At 34.1% G+C, this 24014-nt stretch overlaps 2 protein-coding genes across 4 annotated transcripts in view; both read left to right on the top strand.

Annotated features, from left to right (window-relative positions):
- Positions 1–1292: 1292 nt before the first annotated feature.
- LOC106181459 (marginal zone B- and B1-cell-specific protein) lies at positions 1293–6061 on the top strand. Its single transcript, XM_013565840.2, has 4 exons — positions 1293–1665; positions 1959–2077; positions 2757–2861; positions 3809–6061. The coding sequence occupies exons 1-4, from the start codon at positions 1465–1467 to the stop codon at positions 4155–4157; spliced, it is 774 nt and encodes a 257-aa protein (XP_013421294.2). The 5' UTR covers positions 1293–1464; the 3' UTR covers positions 4158–6061.
- A 326-nt stretch (positions 6062–6387) lies between these two features.
- LOC106181457 (alpha-1,6-mannosylglycoprotein 6-beta-N-acetylglucosaminyltransferase A) overlaps positions 6388–24014 on the top strand; it is a 33567-nt gene continuing 15940 nt past the window's right edge. The window contains exons 1-13 of one of the 3 annotated variants that reach the window (XM_013565836.2): positions 6388–6512; positions 11309–11363; positions 12655–12822; positions 13851–13950; positions 14579–14743; positions 16227–16280; positions 19228–19310; positions 19625–19714; positions 20132–20206; positions 20475–20645; positions 22281–22347; positions 22681–22783; positions 23426–23560. In XM_013565836.2, the coding sequence (XP_013421290.2) occupies positions 12703–12822; positions 13851–13950; positions 14579–14743; positions 16227–16280; positions 19228–19310; positions 19625–19714; positions 20132–20206; positions 20475–20645; positions 22281–22347; positions 22681–22783; positions 23426–23560 (1163 nt within the window). In that variant the 5' untranslated portion in view covers positions 6388–6512; positions 11309–11363; positions 12655–12702. Of the gene's footprint in view, positions 6513–6642; positions 6769–11308; positions 11364–12654; positions 12823–13850; positions 13951–14578; positions 14744–16226; positions 16281–19227; positions 19311–19624; positions 19715–20131; positions 20207–20474; positions 20646–22280; positions 22348–22680; positions 22784–23425; positions 23561–24014 lie in introns of those variants that run through there. The other 2 variants (XM_087004410.1, XM_087004411.1) reach the window with 2 other exon arrangements.

Genomic DNA, 24014 nt, shown 5'->3' with positions numbered 1-24014 from the left:
CTCCCCAGTTGTTCCGCTATACCATATTATAATTCGAACCGCACGCCAGAATGCATTCAATTACACACCTGTAAAAATTGACTGAAATAGTGCTGAAGTGTCCCGATTTCAGTGTACATCGAAAGTGTCACCAGAGAGAGAGATTGTCGGAAAAATAAATCAACTTGCGCCGATTCTCAATATATAGGCCCTAAAACATTCTAGTCTAGCAACCTAAATCTAGTAACTTAAATCACTGAAAAAAAATTACTTGTTTTATCTGTTTTTAAACACAAAACATCAACATACAGATTTAATTTTAAACCTTCTTTACTGTTGCTCGCAGCACCGTCTACGCTTTCATTAGCCTACTACATTTTTCACATTTATCCTTTTGCCTCCCCGGCCCCCAGAGGAAAAAAAAACTGGGACCGTCAGTGAGCTAGTGGTCATATATGATGCACTCATAGATCGCCGTGATGGAGACTGTTCATTTAGATGCATCGAGACGAATAAAAACATTATTAAAGTCGGCAATGTTTCATAAGGAGATTAGTAGGGCCTAATGCTTTGGTAGTGTGCATTCAAAGAGATCATAATGGAAAACTAATAATAAAAATGACGTTGCTGACTAATTTGTTACTGGGATTGAATTTGAAATCAGTTGGACTTTATTTTACTCAAACAACTTTAGAATAGGACATTTAAATGTATGTGTCGAGGAGACTAATTTTGTAGATAAAATAAAATCAGATCACATTGTTTAAAAAAACATTTGAGTTAAAAAGGGTGGATCAAATGTAAATGTTTGATTTTTTCAGACATCTAGGCCTATCATTATTTATTCATTTATTAAAGTTCATCCATTAATCACGAATGAAATGAAACGCTATATCCACGGGCCGTGACTTCAAGAACATATTTTTGCTGTTATATAAGACACCCTAGCACGATATGTGCTTAATAGCACATATCTGAAACCATAGATACATGTAAGAGTGCTAAATGCTAGTACGCTTGTAACTACGAGCTAAAAATTCTGAACAGTTATACAGTAGACCCTACATGCACGGGGTAGTAGTAGCCCGGCGAGCCCTGACCCCTCCCCTTCAACTCGCTTTAAGGTGTAGAAATTAAACATATGCCAAATTCTTTTACTGCTCGGCTCTTATAGCATTTTTCAAATCATTCCTGCTCATTGTCACAAGAAATAATAAGTTCCTTAGCCAGATAAATGTCATTAAAATTTTATGTCCAGTGACCTGGGCCATTGACCGGTCAGAAGAAAATCATAAGCGCTTACATAGACACTCTACCACTTACCGGAAGTGCAACACCTGCTGCTCTTGCCAGCGGCTTGCATTTGCTCGTCGTGTCTGTATTTGATTCGATAATGACAACCAATACGTTCAATACATGTGTAGTGCAGTTTATGTTCTAAGGTTTATGTGTAGATTTTAGGTGATCTGAGACAGCTGCGAAGACATGGAGCTCTTTTTTGCTTGCTTCGTCTGCTTCCTTGGCCTGTGGACACCCGCTGTTTTGGCAATGGGTGCGAAAATGGACGGGAACATGGAGGGAGGAAGCATCAGTTTTGAGACCCCGACACTGGACGACGAAGACACCTACAGCCCTTTTATGCCGGCGGATTTGAAGTGTGATGCTTGTAGAATCATAGCAGCAAAAGTAGGTGGTGTAGTTTTAATCAAAGACCCTAAAAAATTAAAAATTAGCACGTCTCTCCCCTCCCTTCTCTCTCTCATTTAAAAGATCAGCTTCATATGTTCCCAAGCAAACAATGATTCATATCGAGGATTTTTTTGTTTTTTTTTATGGTTAATTGGCTTCTTGGGTCTTTGGAATCACTTCCTACTAATATAGTATTATGGATGTAAATCCATTCTTTTATTTAACTTGATATTGCACTACGTACATGTACATGTAGGCGTTTTTGTAGATAAGGTCACTTTTACTTTTAGTTCAACGAGAGGTTTGATAAGGAACACAAAAATAGAAAATCCTTAAAGAAAGGGGGAAGCCTTCCAGAATCTGATGTTATCGACATAGTTGACCAGATTTGCACTGACCCCTTTGAGAAGTAAGTAATGGGAAACAATTTAAAACAAAATGCTGTAAATATTATCACACCACTAGTAGCAGTTACTTCCTTAATCTGTATTTAAAAAATCTCTTCTGCTTGCGTCTTTTCTGTGTAATGTAATTTTTTTGTAAATTGATTGGATTGTAATGGATTATGAAGCACATTGTTAGTAGAACAAGATTTGATTAATGTGGTTTGACGATTCACCTTACCTAGCTTCAGGTAATAATTCAATATATAGTTGTGCAACATTTGTTGCACAAAAAAAAAAAAAAAAAAAAAAAAAAAAAAGTTGCATGGAATACTCCCTGTAATGCATATAAATCACCCCTACCAATTGTTTTTAGTTGTGCTGTTTGAAACCATTGGTGGCATTTTGTCTATTTTAATATTAGTTGCAATGATCAGACATGTCAACTTTCTTCAAATTCATTATTAAATGTATTTTGGTTGTATTTTCATTATGTTTATAACAATTTTTACACTAATGCCATGTAATCTCAATATAATCTTAGCTTTTCAATTCAAAGCTGTTGTCATACATGCTTTAGTTTTAAAGCATGCGTGTGCACGCACGTGCATGCACACACACACACACAAACACACACACACATACACACACACAAAATGACAGTCTTTTTAAACCAAAATTGAATTTTATATGTTGAACTTTCAGTGTAGGTGTCAAAGAAATCAATGGTGTACGACGCATGTCAGCCCCAGGATTTGAGACAGCAGATGCTCCTGGTGTGATGCAAGGAGGAGGAAGGTGGCCTGGAAGGTAGAGTTCTGTACTTTTTTTATAATATTGTGAAGTCAAATGTGGTGTGGTGATTTGGTGAAAGTGTGATGGCAGAGTAAACACTGACTTAATATTTGTTTCTATTAGAATGACTTTTTTGATCACACAGTTTTTTTTTTTTTTTTTTTTTTTTTTGCATATAAAAAAAATGTGAATTTTTGTTTTGGTCATCTGAATAATCTATAATAAGTATTTTGATGGGTGTATTGAATGTTTTTAACGTTTGTCAAATAAGTGTATTTTACAAGAAATGCATTTTAGTGGATTTATTACCCATGAGGGATTATATTCACTTCTATTAGTTGCCCCCTCCCTCCACTTCAGCTTGCCGCAGGATCATGTGAAAAGTCATGAGCAGAGGGACTACAAGTCCACTATTTTCCAAAAAGAGAGCAAGCATTAATTGTTATATTATATGCCTGAGACCATTTTCTTTCTCATCACCATGCTTGCTATTGTCCTAGTGGTGCACCATGTTTAGTTACTTGACTTACATAAAGAGTGGTAATTTCTGTGGTTCTCCAAAAACTGAATTTTCAGAAATCAGAAATGGGCTAACTTAGAATTGATTAGATTTAGGTGGTAATCCATTATTTATGAGAATTGAGCTACCCTGACAAAGACCTGTTCTCTGAGCTCCCTGATTGCTTTTTTGGTTATGATTATTTATTAAGTAGATGGAAAATGAGAAGGGTTTGGTTTGTGTACATGGCCATGGGTGAAGAGCATATTTAACAGGGGTAAAAAAAAAAAAGAAAAGTCTTATATATAATTTTCTTTTTAATGAATGTTTTATACAGAATTCAGCATCTTTATAAAATTTTCACATATAAAAGAAGGAAGATTTCAGTGGCAGGTCGTAGGAATTAATTAATAAAATTGAGAATACATTTTATTGTGTCATATTTTTCCTTTTTTATTTCTAGAATGCGTGAAATGTGCTCAGCTTATGTTGGAGAACTCGGGGAAGATGAATTATATGATAGGTGGAAGAAAAAAAGTGATATCGAAAATTACTTGTGCCATGGAAAAGGCATCAGAGGTTATTGCAAAATTAAAACTAAGAAAGTGGTTCCAAAGAAAAAGGAGGAAGATGACAGACCACAAAAAAAGGATAGAGACAATAAATCCAGGGCTAAAGAATCAGAAAACTTAAAGAGAGAGGCTGAAAACAAGATGGCAGCAGCAAAAAACAAGAAAAATGCTGAAAAAGAGAAACAGAAAGAAGAAAAGACAATTCACACAAACCAAGCAGACACAAAAGATGAGCTATGAGATTTTTCTCTCTCTAGACAAACACTGTTTATCATTAATGTGAAAAGTAGAAATTACATTCCATGTCTGGCAAATTTAATGTAATGAGATTACTGATTATATTCTTACATGATTTATACATTTTGATACATTGGGATACAGGCCCGTAGCCAGCAATTTCAAAAGGGGGGTTCGTTTTCTGAAAAAGTGGACCTTTTTCCATATAAACATCATGTACCTAGATCAAATTTTACCCAGAGTGGACCTTTTCCCAGGAAAAGGGGCGGTTCTTTCTAACCCCCCGAACCCCCCCTGGCTACGGGCCTGGGATATTTCATCCTTGCTGAACAAGATTCATTAGAAACATGCAGATTTAATGGCATTGGTCTTCATTTTGGTTGGTCAACTTTATTTTTGTAATGTTGAAAAAACATTTGCAAGACTATAATGTTTCAGAATATCAAATGTAGTGTTCCTTTATTCTGTGTTTAACCTGTTGTGTTGTTTCTATTTTACAAGAACAATTGACATTTGATGATTTTCAACACATGTTGATAATTATGGGGAATAAGTTATGATGAGTTATATAAAGAATCCATTATATAAAAATGGTAAATTTATTACACATGATGAAAGAGATCTTTTATAATGTTGGGACCAGCCTGTCATGTTTTATGTGATAGCTTATGTTGTAGTTTCTTCCTAAGCCAAAGGAGAATATGTCAAGCATTTGATGTAAAGCATAATGAAATATTTTAAATTTGTGGATGTTTATGTATGCTGATTTTTCAAGCATTCAATGATCATTTCAGTTGTAGTACTTTTGGGTAATTTTTTTCAGCAAGTGGTGGATAATTATAATATCCATGTGTACCTAAAGGGATAACATCTGTTCATTTTGGCCAAAAAAGGGGATTTTCTTGGGATAAAGGACAATTTTCCCTTACTTGCCAAAGGTTAATGAATCCGTTCCAACATTCAAAGTTAGTTCCTGGTTCTTTTCTAAAAAAATTTTTTTTGGTAGCCATCTGTAGAGGTCACATAGTCCAATGGCCAGCACAGATTCTAGAATAATTGTGATAACTGCTGTTTTGGTGATAAAATAGAATTTATTACATTTCTCATAGTGTATTATTGTGAAAAATGGATTTCATATGAAGAGGTGATGTCCCTTTTGGTCAATTTATTGAGATTATGTAAGTTTTATTGGAGGCAGTTTCAGCTGTAACATAAAGGCAAATACAATACAAAAGCATCACTGATGCTGTGGTCCAGGATGAATGTGACATCATAAATAATTAATGTGTGCAATGAATAGAAACTGGATATGTAGCATGTTATAAGAAATGAGTAGAGACATTTAAATATTGAACTGAATGTAACAGTAGATTATCATCTTTAGATTATCAGTTAGATTATTTGATTATTTTACTTAGATGTGGTCCGGACTTACATATATGACAGACAAAAAGAAAATGAAGATAAAAATTAGGTGCAGTCATATATTTCAGCTTTTGTGTCTACTATATGATAATTTTATAACGTACGTTTCTAGCATTAACTTTTTTAATTAAGAGATTAGTCCTCTGGCAGTTGAAACTAGAAGAAGCTTTTTTTGGAGTCTTTAGTTACAGACTTATGCATTTGGATGTTATTTACTTGAGGCTTTAATAGCTTAGCATTTGGCAATCATTTGATCTGCATGTTTATATACCAGTACTTACATGTACTCCTTATACAACAATGTAAATCTACTTAATAAAAACTGCCATTTTTTATATTCAAGGGAAACTTTTTAAATGTTTGTATTTCTGGAGTTGTTTATAAATTTGAATACTTGGTGAATTGTCAGTGTTACTTTTAGCATTACATTATCATAGTGCATACAGTGTATAAACTTAATTGTGAATAAATATTTGAAACAATTTTTTGGAATTTTCTCTTGAATCGATCACTTCAAATTGAAATTATTATCAGTGAGATTTTTGTTTTTCATAAAAAGTGATTTATTTTTCTTTGGTATAATTTTAAGGAATCTTTGAATATTCTAGCTCTTGTCCATTGCTTTGTCTAATTCAAAAGGTATCTTGGATTGTCAGGATTTTCTTTCGTAAAATGCACATCGACTTCTGGCAGTAGCGGCACAATTTAATGCCAAATAAGGACCATTGCCTAATCTAGTTACAATATTCCTTACTGTGAACAAATTCAAGATGAAACGACAGTAGTGAACGGAGTTTGAAACTAGGAAGGCTCAGAGTCAGATGCGCCTACGCATTGTGATCCATTGTGTTAGTTGAGATCTTTTGGGAACACCTACATGGTTACAACACCAACAAGATGGCGGAAGTACCTTGAGAAAACGGTAGTTGCAAGGTAAATATTGCAAATTTCTAGATTTTTAAAATCCTACATAGCCCCATAACATCAACTCCTTACACTAACTTGTATTTTATTATATTTAAAACATCATACAGTCTCACATGTACAGTATCTGGATCGCCTTGGGGGCAGTTGCAGTAAAAGGGTCTTCACGCTCACCTGACGATGACCTGAACTCAGTTCGCCTGATGCTCGCACCCCCACCAACTTCGTGATCGATATATTTTGTAGCTCAGGGAAACTAACACCTGTAAGTGTGTGTAATGGTGCTATCAGGCTACGCAGTTTGTTTTCAGTGGATCGGAGGCTGTGAAGGATAATATGTTTGTTTTTTTTTGTTTTGTTATCCCTATTATTGATCTTTATTGAGTAGTACTTGTACTTTCCCTGCTTTAGTCTAGACATTATATAAGGTATATCAAACTGTATATGGTAATCACTCTGCGGATTACTTCTTGTATTTGTATTTGATCATGCCCGGATGTAGGGCGATTGTCAATAAACTTCTGAATCTGTTATACAGGGATACCGTATAGCACGAAATTCACGCGTTAGCACTCCTATTTTCGGTTTCAGATATGTACTGGCTGTACTGACATGAAAGCAAATATCTAAAAAGTTGTAAAATGATTACCAGTTTGTGCATCCACCGTGGTTAGGGAGCTCTCACATTTTTATACAACCTAACATCTATCGCACACACCTGTAAAGCTAATATTTGGACCAGTGAATCCTGATTCATACAAGTAGATTTTAGGAAACTGGTGGTCAGAATGACCAGTAAGCTAAAAAGTTTACGGCACAGACTGGTCATTATTTGACCTACGTGGATCATTCAGAAGTCCTTTTTTTGTTTTATTTTGCGTGTACTTGATTTCACGGTGGTCTTACTTGTATAGCAAATAAATCTTGCCTTACACATGACTCTATCCACGATAAAACTTGTTGGCTTTCATTTTACACTCTTTTCAGCCTTTGGTTTCATGCGTTAGCACATCCAGTACACACCAGAAACTGAAAAATAGGAACTGCAAACACATTCATTTTTTTTTTGCTACTAGTAGTATACCGTATATATAGAGCTACACATACATCCATTTACTGTATAGCATTATGCCTTCATTTGTTTATATCTGAGTGACCCAGATTTTAGTATGGAATCCGCAAAATAAATATGTCCTACTAATCTGAATCAACCACCATTGTGTTATGTGTAGATACTGCATACAGGATTTTAATTGTTGTATCAAATGTCTCTTCTATTGACTGTCTCACAATATTCAATATATTTTTGTAACTTGGATCTTTTGTAATCATAATATTTTACCTCTGTTGAAGGGTAATTCTTTGGGTCAACCTTGCCTCTCCCCTTCAAAGGGTTTTTACTACCAATAACATTGCCGTCACCAGTTTTATTTTACTTTATTATATCATTCTTGTATTGTTTGGCCATTAATGGATATTTGTTTACCACTTCTGTGGAGTGAATTTTGACCATAAATACCATTATTTCAAACTAAGCAGATAAGGGGGACCAATAAGCAGACATGATCTAGATAAACCCGATCTCTACCTCTTCAAGTGCCAAGGCAAAACAGCATGCTAGCATGTGTATGCAAACCTTTACTTCACATTGTATGTTTACAACTTATTTGATCTTACTATAAGTACTATTATGTATGGTTATGGTTTAAAATAATATGTTTCTGCTACCTCTTCTTTTTTGTACACTATTGTAGTGGAATGTGAAGCAAAATTGAACATGTACATGTACTAGCGTGCAAACGAAAGTTTTACCAGAGGTAATAAGCTTGATACCACTTGTTGCTGAAAAGCGAAGATTCAGCTATAGATTCAGGTTGGTGGGGATAATATTCCAGTTTCGTAAACACATTTACTGTCAAACACACCTGCAGAGGCTTAAATGAAGACAGTCATAATAGCACCTTCTCTCTTGTGAACCAGGTGATGAGTGAAATCAAATCAAATGTCATTTGCACTAGCATGGAAATTTGTGTGTTAGCACGCCTATTTACATTGTTTCATTTGTACCACATGTGCTAGTGCTAGAAAGATATTAGTGTAGGTCACTGTTAGTGTAATTCACACATTCGGTTAATGACAAATTAAAGCAGTCTTCAGTGCAATGGATTCCCAAACAACAGAAATGTGCTGAATCTTACCTTCTTCACTTTGCGGTGGATGACAGAACTGGTAGACTTTTCAGCAGTGTGCAACTTGAGAGGCAAGCAACAATTTTGAAAACCAGGAAACTTAGCTGATTTGCTAGCTGAACTCCCTATTATAAAGTTACTAGTATCCCTATATCTTTCTTTAATTTGTTAGGACATATATACTACATTAGTACTTGTACTTAACAGGGGCGTAACCAGGCATACGCACGGATGCACTGTGCGTACAATTTTTTGAGCCAACCATGATATTATTCTCCATTAATTTAGTGTATTTTTCAAGGAATATAATCGTACCTGGGAATTTTCAAAATCTGTGCGTACAATTTTTAAAGGTCTGGTTACGCCTCTGCTTAATATAGTACTTGATCCCATAAGTTGGAATGCTGATGCATGAATTTTTATGAACTCATTTGTACCTGTGGTATCTTTCTGGCATTTCAAATTTTGATGTGAATTGTTTCACATAGTGTTGATAATTGGCAACATTGCATATTAACTTTATTCTTCTCTGGTTTTTTAGAAGGTCTTTGTTTGAGAATCGTCATCATCATCAGAGATGTTATGTCAAAGTTTCAGTTAGATTTAATCTGATGGTACCTCAAAAGAGAAAACCCTATTTAAATGCAATGCCCATTTGGAATATCAATTTACTGTAAATCAATTGAACATGTTTCATATGCTTATATTGTATTTTTGTATTGCTTTTATGCAGCCACATGTGGTATGGATGTTTTAAGTCTGATGGTGGCATATGAACCAAGGAAAAGTGTCAATATTGTTGTTGAGGTGGCAATGGGAAGCTTTTTGCCCTGGTTATTATTCTTTATTGATTAAGGTTAACTTTCTACATTATAAGAGTATGTAGAGCCTTTTAATTGGGTGACAAGCTAAAAATCAATTGACTGGTTTTAAAAGTAATATTGTAAAAAAAAAATGCTTGTGACGTCAAGGCATATTCTTATGGTACTTCTTATTGTTTATTTTAGTTTAAATATTAAATAAAACTTTATTGATATATAAGATATGAATGTTGAAATAACTTGGGAAACATTTGTATAACAGGATACCGAAGCCCTTTTCAATGTTTGTCAAGTTAGGCAAGGAAATGAGTCCAGGCCTGCTATTGAATCTAAAACAATATATAGGTTAAATTTGGTCAGTGGGTCTGTCAAAGTGTCATGTAGACCAGAATTACATTAGCATATATTTGCAAGTGGGCAGAGAAATTATCTGCATCCCTCGTATAATGTGTTTTGTATTTAGATAGTGCAGTGTGATAGGTTGGTATGAAATGTTGTAATGGATAAAAATATACAGCCGTATGATGTTTTTCCTGCTGTTTTTGAGCTGGATGGTCCTGAGGGATAAATGGCATATTGGTTTGTTGACAGGCTTATACTTTATCTGATGAGATTAACTTTTAATGCCTGCAGCCAGGTGTATATATATGCATAATATTGTGTTCAGAGTTCTGTGGAAGAAAATTCCATTTGTAAGTAGTGATGTATGTACTAGTACATGTTTTAAGAGGGGAGCAATATTCCCAGTTTAAATGACCTCATGGTATATTTTCCATTTTCTATGGTAATACAGAATATGAGAACATTGATACTTAACTTATGGTAGTGTTTATTTTAGTTGAGCTGGAGCTTTTGCGTCAGTTTCATTATCGTTATTCCTTGAATTGAGGATGTTCACTCTGTAAAGAAATTAGTGTTCTTTTCAATAACATAAAGATATTAATATCAACAGAGAGAGAGAAAGAGGTGAGGGGGTATTTATATTTATCAATTTATTTTCTTTAGAAATTCATCCAAGTGTTGATACTGACATATTATTCAATACTATATAGTGATATTGAATGTCACAGTTATAAGTTGCTTATTGGTAAGAGTCTAAGTACAGTGTACATAATAGAATAGACCCATTCATGCCCATGTGGGACTTGAGTCTGGGACTTGTGATAAATGATAGTGCATATGGATGTACTTTATGATATATTTATACTGTGGTACTCTGTTTTAAGAAGATTTTTTTTTTTTTGCCTTTGATTGATCGATTGTTGAGGATGATAATTTGCAGGAAAATTGTATACGTATGTACTGGTATATATGTGCATGCAACTAGGCTCTTGTTAATCTGGATCCTCTTATCTGCATCCCCAAAGTCCCTCTGACTGAGAATCTGGAAATGGGCCCATCTCCATTGTAATTTTTCTCAGCGAGACCATAGCAACCATTTTGATTTGTAAACAGAGATGGGAATTTTCTGAGAGGTATGGATGACCCCTTTCCAGATCTTGTGGCAGTGGGTAGGAAGGAGCTGATCAGAGATAAGAGGATATTGGCGTAATATATTTAGAATGAACTCAGACTGGTATTAGTACTTTTTTAGCCAAAGGTTAAAATACTGATAGGGGACAAAATAGATAAATGCAAAAATTAAATGTATGCTGATGTAACCATTAACAAAAAAAAAAAAAAAAAAAAAAGAAAAAAAAAAGAAAAAAAAAGAAAAAAAAAACTATGTATGTAGGGTGCTCATGGTTTTGTTTTGGAAACATGAATTTTGAAAGATATTTTTCTTTAACTCCAGGTTGACAGTGAAGCAGCCAAAATGATTTGAGCAAGATGCAAATGCAGAATCTCAGGTAAGGTTTGAAGTTTTAACAAATGGTATTGTTATGTAATGACTAGTGTTGTAGAATAAGGTGGTTTTTCCAATTGAAAAGTTTGCTATTTGTTGAAAAAGTTCCTATAATCTTGCATGTATTGCAAAGGTAGAATAATTTGCTTGGTTTGATGATTATACTTGACTATTTATGGCGAAAATGAGGGTTACTGTATTCTAGCTATTGCTTTTAATAATCTGCACATCAAAGTTGTAATCATTAAAGGTGATGAAAATAACTTGTCTTCCAACATTTTGAAAAAGCATAAACATTTACTTGAAGACAGCACTGACAGATATATCTGAAAAATGCTTCCTTGCTGATATCCTTAATTTTTTTAATTAAAAAAATAAGAGAATGAACCTAATTTACCAATCTAGTGTTCACCATTTATCATCAGTTTTTTTAATGCCAATACATGAATGTTACAATTTTGGATTTAGCAAAATGTTGTTAATGTGAAAGTTATCATGATTACAACTCCTAATGCTTAGGTTGTAAGGATTACTTTTATAATTAGATATATGTGACAGGAAGTGCCAGGCGTTGTGATGATCAAACATTGAGGATTAAAAATCAAAACCAATTTGCTGCAAGTAAACTGGTAATTTTTGGAATTCCTCCGATTGTAGGAAAAGCAGGCTTTTAAAACATATTGAGCTGTTTCCTTATCTCAGAATTGTTTGTAGCACATTCATGAAGAACCTCACAGTACAAATTTACCCAATATCTATTAAAAGTGAGAAGAACAGTATAGCGATGTGTGAATGTCTGTTTGTGTGCATTTTGAGCTTTGGTTCTTTTTAGTAGACTGTCGAAAGTTTTCAGAAGAGCATTAATTTTCTCCAGACAGCCCTCATGGGTATTTACATTAGTTTCATTAGAACGGGAGTAGTTGAAGCAACATATACACTTTAAGAGTAGAACTTACTTTTTATCCAGAAATTTCTAACGGGAATTAATACTTGAGGATGTAGTCAGTGAAAATTTGGTCCTTTGACTCTTAGTAATTGAAGAGAGTTGTAATTTTATTTCCCCAAACTCTTCACCAGTATAGCTTTGGTCTTTGCTTTTAGTAAAAACTAATGAGAGTCAGAGGTTCTATGTTTTCTGTGCTTTTGTGGATCTATGAATATTGTATTTCTGAACGTCACAATTCTTTTTTTTTTTTTGGTTTTCATTTTAATTTTTTATTTTGTGGGGGCATTAATGCTCTACCAGCATGCCATTAGACCAAGAGATCGAGATTCAATTTTATGTTTTTTCGCAGATTTGTTCCTGGCTGGTAGCAGGCAGTTTCTCCACTGTGTCCTCCATCATGATCAAACCTAACAGGGCGCGCATTCTGCTCCTAGTGATAGTGCTGCTATGGTTTGCCACGGTTCTACACCTTGCCAGCTGGACGGATACCCCTCCAAAGACAGCCCAGGCCATTCAGGTAGGTCCTTTTGGTGAAAATATTTATAATATGAATCGAAAGAAGAAGAAATATGTTGCATACAATGCCTTCATTGCTTTTAATGTGTGTTTATCATAAAATATAGCTTCCTAAACATTATTTGATTTATTGCAAAAAAAAAAAGACGTTAAATGTCATGTATCTCAGGAAAAAAGCTTCATCTCGGTATCTCAGGAAAAAAGGCTTCATCTCGGATTAAGAAATATTTTGGTTAGAAACAGATTGTAATGTATGTTTGTATGGGTGTTGTAGAGGTAAATACTGAAAGCTTAATATGCATTTTTGTGTGTTTGTGGCACCACACTAAGACTGCATTCAGATTCATGAATCTTACAAGCTGGGTCTGTCCAACTCTGTGAGCTTCTCTGTAAAGTGCAATCATTGGACTGACCCAGCTAGGATATGTAAATCTGAATTTCCCTTTAAAATCCTGCCTAAACTGACTAAGCATGATCAGTTACAGAAATTCAGCTAAAGCAGTAATAATGTAAGTTTGATTTACAAAAGCACTGGAATTTAAAAGTATTTTATCAGTAGTTGCAGACTTGATCTTTTAGCTGAAAATTTCAATTGACTAGGAACTTTTCCAGCTTTTTGGTATAAACAAAGTGTATGCCTCATTGGCCAAGGCATGCAAACACAGTATGGCTGCTAAGGTACAACTTGACATGCTGCATATAGTCTTGGCAGTTTCGGTATTTGAATGTGATTACTTTGCCGGTGTAACATGAAAATCTGACTCCCATAAAAATCTGATGCGGGTCACCGAGAGTAAAAATTTCATGATGAAAATCTGACTGAAAATTTTCACCTGCAAAGTAACAAAAAGTTCCTAAGTATCCTCCATTATGCATACTACAAGACAAAAGCCATATACGCAAATAAAATAAGATTTATGAAGTTTTGTGGGTGGGAGTCAAAATTTCATGATGGGAGTCAAAATTTTTCAATGAAATTTTGACTGGGGAGTCAGATTTTCATGATGGTACTCTGGCTTATTATTCCAGGAGGAAATTGTTCAACTGAGTGCACAGTATGTGAAGGCTCTGGCCGCTGAACAGAGAGATATAGTGGATGGACCTTATTCTGGGAGACTTACAAGTTATGGTATGGGGATTTCCATTTTTCTTGGTTTTGTATGTTGTTAAAATCTCTTCAATCAGAGTAAAAAAAAATTGTTGATTTATTTCTTTTAATTTTCTCAAAATTAGTATTTCTGGAAATACTTAGGCTAGATGACCCACAAATGTGGTGGACACTTCATTGGATTTTGGTGAAGAGAAAAAAAAGAAAGATAAAAAACATGAGATTATATGTTGTTGACTCAACAGATATCTATTGTGTATGCCAGCTGTCAATATTGATTTTCAATCTTAGCACAACCTTTAAATGTTAGTTTTTAAGACCAAATTTGCTTCATGGCATGTATTCTTTTTATTTTCACTTCCAAAAAAATTCAGTGTGAACGGAGTTAGTAATTTCATTATTTAAGAATTTGAAGGATGTAACATACCTTTGGGATGTCATATTAGTTTATATGAACAGAAAATAGGAAGATTTCAGACCCCCCCCCTTCTTGATGGATATTTTTAAACAACATCATTTGATCAGTTTGACCAAAAACAATTTCTGATACGTAATTTGTATTTGAGCTTATTATTATTATTTCTTGAAAACAAAGGATTAAACATAGCATAGAGTGAATGTTGTAAACAATATTGTGTCAACTTTTTAGACCTGAAAAAGACCTTAGCAGTATTATTGGAGCACATCATGGGAAGATTGGATAAGATGGAGAATAAGTTTGATTCCTTGTTGAATGGCACCTCGTATAATCTGGACAGTAGTGTCAAATTGTCAACACTGGAGAAGGTGGAGGAGAACCCAATGGGAGCTAAAGGTCAGTTCATATCAGTTCAGATCGGGCCAAGTTTTGTCTCGGCCAAGTTTTATCGCTATGAACCTTGTGAAAGTATGTCAATGTTTACATTGGAGAGATGTTTGATTTGCCCCCTTTACTGTTTGGTCATGTGAAGAAGGGGCTTTTTTCAGCGTGAAAAAAATTCTTATGCTCTTTTTGTTCCAGCAGCCTTGAAAACAAGTTTGACTCTCAAGAAATATATGTAAACTCAAACACGTATGCATGGATGTAATAAGACGCCATTACTGCCATTTTGATTTTTTTTCTCGGTGTTGTACTGTTGTTAGTTTTGAGCTATGTCAGGGAAAGGTGTTAGAGCAATTTACTTGTATGTTAGATTGTTGAGAATAATTACATAGGAACTGGACTCCTAACAACTTTAGGAGGTGTCAACCGATTTTATTTATTTTTAACTGCTGTTTGCTAAGCCAGAATATCTTAAGGGCAGCTATTCTGGATGGAAATCAATTAATAATATATGTGGAATATTTTTACCTACATGTATTATGTGCATGAACTGGTCTCTTCAAGTGTGTTGTATGTAACACTATTTAGTCCCCCCCCCCCAACTAAAATAGGTCATTTATACTAATCTTGTACGTGTGTTTTGTACAGTTTTGTTTAAAGCACATTTGAAAGCATGATGTTATTCTTTTTCTTGTTATTGCAGACTTGACACACTAGTTGAAGTGTGGTGGGCATTTTGTCATGTCATCATATAAATATAATTTCACTAACTTATTTTGGCAGTTTTTGAAGGAAATGCTTTAATTAGTCTGTCTTTCTGTTATATAACTTTATTTTTTCTCCTTGATTGATGAAATATTAATACCTACTACTAAAAGTTACACAGCTTTATACAATCTGTATTACCAAAAAAAAAAAAAAAAAAAAAAGAGTGAATGTATTAATCTCATGAGGTTTTAGATAACTTAGTCAGGGGCGGATGCAGAGCTATTTTCTGGCAGTCTTCCAAATTATCTTAATTGATTTATCCTCCAATTTTGACTGTCTTCCAACAGAAAAAATTAGATACCTTTTAATGTAAACTTGAAAATTTGACTGTCTTCTGGAAGACCCAGAAGATGGCCTAAATCCGCCCCTGTTAGTTTATGTATGGATGGAGATTATATGGTATTCTCTTGCATGGCTGTGAAATAAATTAAAGCATTGAATGATAGCCCATATAAGGTTTGGGGTTGGTTGGATCTGAATGTGGATTCCTGATTTTTTTTATAAACTTATAACAAAATATATGTGCATTCTTTTTTAGACTGGTAAAATCAAAGCATTATAGATTCTACGCAAATCTGACATTCTATCTAACATTTTTAAGAAATCTTATAGCCTGGCTTATCTTTTTTTTTATCTACTAATATTTCAGCTTCATTGTTTTGTTTCTCTTTATCTAACTTGGTACGGTACATTTTAATTGGGTTTATACTTATTTCATTCCATATAGGTTCAGTAAATGCCCTTACAGAGCATAAGAGATCAAAGAAAGTAACAGTGCAGCGTAAGTGCGGTCAATGATAACCTTTTTTTCTTCAATTTGGTATTCATTATATTGTTGTTAAAGGTAAAGTATATGGAATATCTAATTGAAAAATCCATTGCATTGTAAATATACCTTTTTTTGGTTGCAATGAAAAATTACATCTTTTTCAGAGATGCAGAAATTGCCAGCACATTTTTTTTAGTAGACTGTATAGATTTTGCTTGGCCTGATCAAGAGCAGACAGCTTTTGTCATTGGGAGTTACCGTTCATGATATCATTTCCCTCATCTTGTTGATGGTTACTGATAACTGGGATCCAACAAAAGATCCTAATCTTATGTTGGATTCTAGCTGATCGCATCTTTGAAAATGCCTTACAGTAAATAATTTAGAAATTTTGCTTCAAATTCTTTATCTACTTTACCTTTAACATGTTAAAAAGTTGGTGTTTACTTATTACAGCCTACATGTAGCATTGTGAATGTCCACAAGTCTTTTGATAAGTTATCTTACGTTTTTGTGGGCATTTGGTAAATTTTGCAGTTTCAATATGATCTTAAATTTTATTGTAAGTGGATGTTTAGTTTGCATTAGTACTCCTTTACATAGTTACAGTGTACCATCATTAATTAGTTTAAACTAACTATAAGGCAGTAATAAATATACTGTTATTTTGTATTCCTTCATTTGTTTCTTTATTTGCAATGGTATTGGCAGTTTTAGATGCACTGTAAACTGTAATAAATAAACATAATTTTACCAATTTTTTTCTGTTGCTGGTCATGTTTCTGGCTAATTGAATTAACACCAAAGTCGCTATCCATTATTAGCCATTCACATATTGTATTGATAAAAAAGTAAATTATTTTTATAGACACTAAGGCTTCGTTCACATGCAATGTCTATTTTCTAAATTCTATTTTCTATTTGCAGTATGTCTTATGATCACGGTCTGTGGCCTGAATATCCTGCGGCGTAATTACTGGCAGCGCGAGCCAGTTACTATAAGTTACTATAAGTAACTGGCTCGCGCTGCCAGTAATTACGCGGTGGGATATTCAGGGCACAGACTGTGATCATAAGATAGCGCAAATAGAAAATAGAAATTAGAAAATAGACATTGCATGTGAACGAAGCCTAAATGTTTGCTACCTGAGGCACGATGCTTCCACCTTTCAAGGGGCCTTGATAGCGTGACTGACACTTCTCTTTAGAATCAATATACTTTTTTTATCATCATTACACAAGGGACGATGAAAAACCTAAATCCCCATATATTGTCTCGTTCTAATGTGACACAGTCATTCATTCGTAATGCATTTTTATCAGTTTCTTTCAATTAATATGTGACAGCAATTTATGAACAATCAATTTGCATGACTATAACATTATCAAGTGTCTTTACCTGACAAGAGATGTTATATATGGACATTCCACTTAAGCATTTTGGTGTTAAAATTTTAATCATTTACCCGCATGATATTATGGCTGCACTTAATTTTTCTTTAATGTGGACTACTTATATTAAGATCATATTTTGACCTAACCTGAACTCTCATCCTCAGGCAGTCAAAAATAGCAAAGGTCACATTCAGAACAGATGACAGATGATCCTAGGATCTACTGATCCATGGATCCAATATGGCGGACCCTACATGAAAGCAAGACCACCTAATCCTTTAATGGTCTCCCTGCCTCCGCACCGATTAAAATTTGGCTTCGAGGTTTAAATGCTAGGCCCCTACAGGGAAGGTTCGTGTGGAGGTGGGGGAGACCATTAAGGGATTATTTGGTATTGCTTTTTAGTAGGGTAGGCCATATTTAGTCCACGGCACATGAAGTTAATGGATCATCTGTTGTGAATGAGACCAGACACATTTAATTTGTGAAATGCACCCCGAGTTTCAAAGGACATTAGAAACTTGCCTCTCTTCCATCAGCATGCCAGGTGAGTTCGCAGTGTCTGCTGAAAATCAGGGTGATGGAGTTTGGAGGAGGGAGTTAGACTGCATATATTTCAGTCCAGAATGTACCTTGTCTGAATGCAGCTAATGGCTTTAGGTATTTAATTCAGGATTTCGGATGACTGTATTATCTTGACTGAAATTGTTAATATAATGCTTGAAATATTATTATTATAGTTCAACTTGTATGTTATATACAATTAAAATGTGTATGTTTTCTGGTTGTTTTAAACAGTTATATATGTGCACTTGTTGACTCTTAGATGCACATCTGCATTCCCTGTTGCACTATTGTATTAATTTCTGCATTTCTACGTTTCATATATATTATGGTCGCAGGCCTGTAGCCAGCAACTTCAGGGATGGCATCTTTTTTTTCTAGAACCAAAAAATGGACCTTTTTACTATAATGAAACAGAGACTAGTTTTGATTCAGAGAAGACTTTTTGGAAGTCTAAAGAGCAGGTCATTTGTACCACCCGAACCTCCCCTGGCAACAGGCCTGGTTATTGTAGAGCACCTTGTCCATTATAGCACTATATTCTCTTGCTGTTTGTTCGCACCCATGTGCATGTGCTTTAGGATGAAGAAGTCAACCTTTGTGATATGTACAATTGTTTATGTATGTCACATTCGTGTACCTTCCGTTGCAGGGATGTGATAGCTTTTTGCTATTATTTCTGTGTTGTATTAGTATCATTGTTATCAGCAGAGGGGTGTTTTGGAAAAAGGTGGTTTATCAAACTTTAAGTGCACTAGCACCCTGAGTGAAGAGAATGAAATGCTAAAAAATATTTGTTCACAGATTTTATTTGACTGAACAAGATATCTTTTTTAACTGCAGTACTTAAAATAATGCATAAAACTGAATGAATTTATTTACAAATGAAAACTCTGAATAATGCGATACTTTGGCTGTTGAAATGGCATGCAACCTTCAGATGTTGGCAGCTCTATCCTCATTTGAAGATAAATGTTTCCTTTCTGTTTTATTTTTGAAGAACTGTTGCAAGGTGAAGCTGAGAAGTGCTCCCTCCCTGATGACCACAAGTATACTTATCCTCACTGTTTGGGAAAAGTTGATGTGAGACTTTTTTTCATGAAAACTATGGCTATTCTTCTTGTACCCTTATATATATATCTATAGCTATTTTTATAAAACATCCATTATGAATCATCATGTCCATGTACATCATTTTTATTAGTGCTCTCTTTTATTTTGATGCAGACAATCAAGCACATCATATCATTATCAAGATAGCAGAGTATAAAAGAAAGAAATAAGATAAAAAAAAATATTAAGAGTATACATACCTTGCTAAAAGATTTTGCCATGGAATTCTCATTTAACATTTTTGAACATGCACATTTACCCAGTAATTTTAACTTTTTTTTCAGTGGATGAAGGGCCACTGGAAGTCAGACAAGTGTTACAGCAATTTAGGTGTAGATGGCTCTGTATGTTCTTTTATCATTTATTTAAGTGAGGTAAGATTGTGCGAAGATAATTTCGAAACATTATTTTGAAAGAAAATGACCAAATGTTCTTAAATTATCCTATATGCAAAGGAAAGATTTGTGAGTTAAAGTAATTATTGTTGGGTGTCTTGCAACTAAACAGTATTGATGATCAAATGCAAACAAGCAAACAAAAATGTCTGTGGTCTATGTTGGTGGTATCATTGTTGCTGTTTTGTCATTGTACCTGTGCACTTTGCATTGCTAATGCAATAAATGGATGACAATGTGACCTAATATCCTAAAAATTACTGGTCCTATTACTGGTATAATATACATTAAGTTTAGCTTTTTTTGGATCAGTCCATTTTTCTTAAATTAATGCATTTTTTGTGTTTTTTTTTTTTTTTTTAGTTTTCATATATTGGCATTTTCTCTATATTTTAGGTGGAGAATTGGTGTCCAAAATTTCCATGGCGACTCAATGTATCCGAGTCACAGCATCTACAAAATCGCAACGAGGTGAAGTATATTATAGAATAATAGTTTATTTTTTATTAACTATAGAATAATATTTATTTTTATTTTATTAAAATAAGTTGTTGAAGTGATATTAAGGGAAAGTTATCAAAGATGGGAAAAAATTTTGATTTTATGGAGCATTTCATCCAAGTGGTTTGCAAGCTCTCTTATGCCTTAAAAGCTTTATTCTATATAAGTTGGCAAATCCATAAAATAACACATTTCAGTATTGTACTCTGGAAATTGGAGTTTGTTGCCTCTGTTATAGGCCATAATACCAGAGAATGCAGCTGCGCTGATGAATTTGTTGACAGACTCAAACAGCCGCAAGCCATATGCCTGGATACGCCATCGCATCCAGCAGATCTGGCCAAAATGGAAGCAAAGTGCAATAGATTTGAACAGCAAAAGCAGTTTGAAGGGAAGAAAACAGAAAAATGTTAGTAACATTTGTCATTAATGGTATCAATCTAGTTGGTTTTCCCATTAATATTAGCCTGAAGTTTATCACAGCACAGTGATATTAATGACTTACATAAGTACCAATATTCTTTATGAAGAAAGTGCTGACTTATGCAGTAGTACATCAGATTGCCTGTGGATGGAAATTGAGATAAAATACAAAAGATTTCTATGAGGTATTTTCTACAGATCATCCAGTCAGAATGTCTCAGAGAGAAAAATTTTTAAGTGACTTTTCTGATTGTTTGCACTTATTAGCTATATCATCTAGAACTGATGGAATATTTATTAATGGGGACTTTAATGCCCATTCAAAAAACTGGTTCATGGAGGGGAAAGAGGATGCAATAGGGCAATCAATAAATGAACTTCTACACACCCATGGTTTAGATCAACTCTTGAATAAACCGACCAGAATACAAGGGAATTCATCTACCTGCATTGACTTAACTATAACTAACATTCCAGGAATGGTAACGAGCGTGTCTGTCGAGACTCCTATTGGATCACAGTACGCTCATGACCTCTTTTGATACTTTTCTACCTGTACATAAAAATAACAATTTACTGTTTAATCTGGATTTCTCAAAGGTCATAGCACAGAACGTCAGCTACTGGCAATTCAAAATTTGATAAGAGTAACTTAAGAAAAGGACGGGACATAAGAGGAATATTTTTCGATATTTCGGTAGCCTTCGACAGAGTCCTGCATAAACTGCTATTAATTAAATTGTCAGCGTACGGGTTCAAAGGTAAATTATTTTCACTTTTATCATCATACCTGCAGAACAGAAAAGTGAGGGTATCTATTAATGGCCTGTTATCCGAATCAACTGAAGGAGGCTATATTAATACCAGCATCCCTCAAGGTAGCACCCTATGTCCCTTGCCCTTTCTCCTTTATATTAATGACTTAACTGACAACCTTTCTATTCAGCGACCATAAGAAACTTCTCAAAACTCAATTTAATTCACTACCAAGCAGGAGATTCCAAGGAAAACATTTCATAAACACCTAGGATTTGTCCTACACTCAAAACTGACTTTTTCTGAAGATATTAGCTACATAGCTTCTAAAGCCCCAAAGGCCTTGAACCCCTTAAGATACCTTTCTCATAAGCTCAGGTCAAAGCATCTTAATATTTTATACAATGTTGATTACTGTATTGTTCTCTACCATTCAGCGAGCATAAGAACCCTCTCAAAACTCTCTTCAACATTGTATAAAATATTAAGATACTTTTCTCAAAAGCTCAGGTCCAAGCATCTTAATATTTTATACAGTGTTGATTACTGTGATGTTCTGTAGAGTGAGCATAAGAACCCTCTTAAAACTCTCTTCAATTCACCACCAAGCGGGTTTACTGGTCCTGGGTGCTTTACCTGGTTCTGATACATTCAAGGTACTAAGACAACTGAACTGGACAACACTTAAGGACCGAAGGATAACGCATGCCATAAAAATAATGTTAAGTCACTGAGTAATTTCTATAGCAGCAAATTTCTTTGGTTTTCAATCCCATTTTGACGTAGGCAACTGAGGTAAAATTTCAGTTTTCTGGTCAAGCTGTCACATTTATACGGGCATGTTGTGGTTTTTTGTTGTTTTCAGATACTCATTCATATAGGGGCTCTGACAAAACAGTCTGGGTTCAAATTTGCTGAGACTGCAGATAAAGGTAAGGAACACCTACAAGTGACATGGTTCATTTATACAGGCTCTTTGTCAGTTAAACACACTATATTCAGATGGAAGCAATGTCTCTTTTCAATGGTGTCTGTATTGCGCTTTACTTTCTAGGTTTTTAAAACATGTTTTTTTATTTTGTAATTTTTTACTTACAAGAATAAAAATAATCAAGAATTTATGTTTAATAGTATGTGTACTTGAAGCAGACAGTCGCAGAAATACCCACTTATCATTTATTTATTTATTTATTTATTTATTTATTTATTTATTTATTGGGTATTTTTAGGTATGATTTATTTATTCATTTATTTGGTATTTTTAGGTGGACCCCTGGGTGAATTATTGCAGTGGAGTGATATCATAACCAGTTTATATTTATTAGGTCACAAACTGACTATAACAAGTGAAGTAGAGGAGCTAAGAAAGTATGTCACTTTTCTTTTCTCACATCTTTGTCCCTTTTTTCACTCTCATTAAAGACATGGAAAGCAAGTACTCCAAGCAGCATATCTTCATTATATTCTTTGTACGTTTGAAGTAATTTTCCATGTAAACTTCACTTCTTTTAGTTATCTAAGATACAAACACCAAATTAATACATCTACATCTTTTTTAATATTTTGTTTGAAAAAAAAAAAAAAACAGAATAGTCTCTGTTCTCAAATTTCGTTGTTTTTTTTCCCACTTTTATTTAATCTTTTTAACTTGTTGAGATTTAAAAAATATTTTGAAATAAATTTCATTACTGCATACAAAAAATAAGAAAGAAAAAAATAAAAAGCATTGGCTACGTGTGTGATTGCATTAGTTGATCTCTGATTGTGGTGACTATCATATTTCACATACATAACAATTTGTCTTCATCATGTTCATTGTGATTTGTTGACTTCCACAAAATATTTCACTAGAAAACATGATGTATTATGACTTTCTTTTTCGTCGCTTGTACATGATGTATTATGACTTTCTTTTTCGTCGCTTGTGTTATGCCAATCCCTTATATGTCTCTACATTCATTTTGAGTAACAATTTACTTTTGTTCATACTTTTTTTTCTCTCTCTTCAAGAATTTTATCAAAGTTCCCAGATGCAAAGATACAGTGTCAGGTGCGTTCCTCGCTTCCAGTAGATGTGATATTCACAGATATAGTGGGCCTCAAGCAGTTCAAGCAGTATGTTGGGCATGGCTACGGCAAATTCAGGTTAGACTGAGACATCTGTTATGATAAAGTTTTATGTTTTGTTCTCATTGCATTATTATTATTATTATTATTGTATATTATGACTATTATTTTTTCATATTGAGAAAGTCACTGTAATTATGTGTTAAAATTTGTGTGTTTGATTGCTTAAATTTTCTGGTATAAACGACACATTGCCCAGCAGTTGAACATTCGACAAAATAAGAGAGCACTGCAGATGAAATTGACTGTACGTTATTTATTTCAAATACCATTTGTCAGTAATGAAATGACTTAATAATTGATTCTTCAGTGGTGGTTATTATTTTAATATGCATTTGTAAATAAATGTGCATCCAGGTATGAATAAGCTGAAATAATGGTAGTCACACTGGTAATTTTCTCATCCGTGTTTTATAAATTTGAACTGATAGGCTGCAGAATATTAACCTTTTTTACCAGTATCTCTCCACAT

Source organism: Lingula anatina, chromosome 2 (assembly GCF_051362555.1).
Source record: "Lingula anatina isolate TDL-2025a chromosome 2, LinAna3.0, whole genome shotgun sequence".
NCBI lineage: Eukaryota > Metazoa > Brachiopoda > Lingulata > Lingulida > Lingulidae > Lingula > Lingula anatina.
The sequence above is the reverse complement of the archived record's forward strand: the minus strand, read 5'-3'. Positions and strand labels throughout refer to the sequence as shown.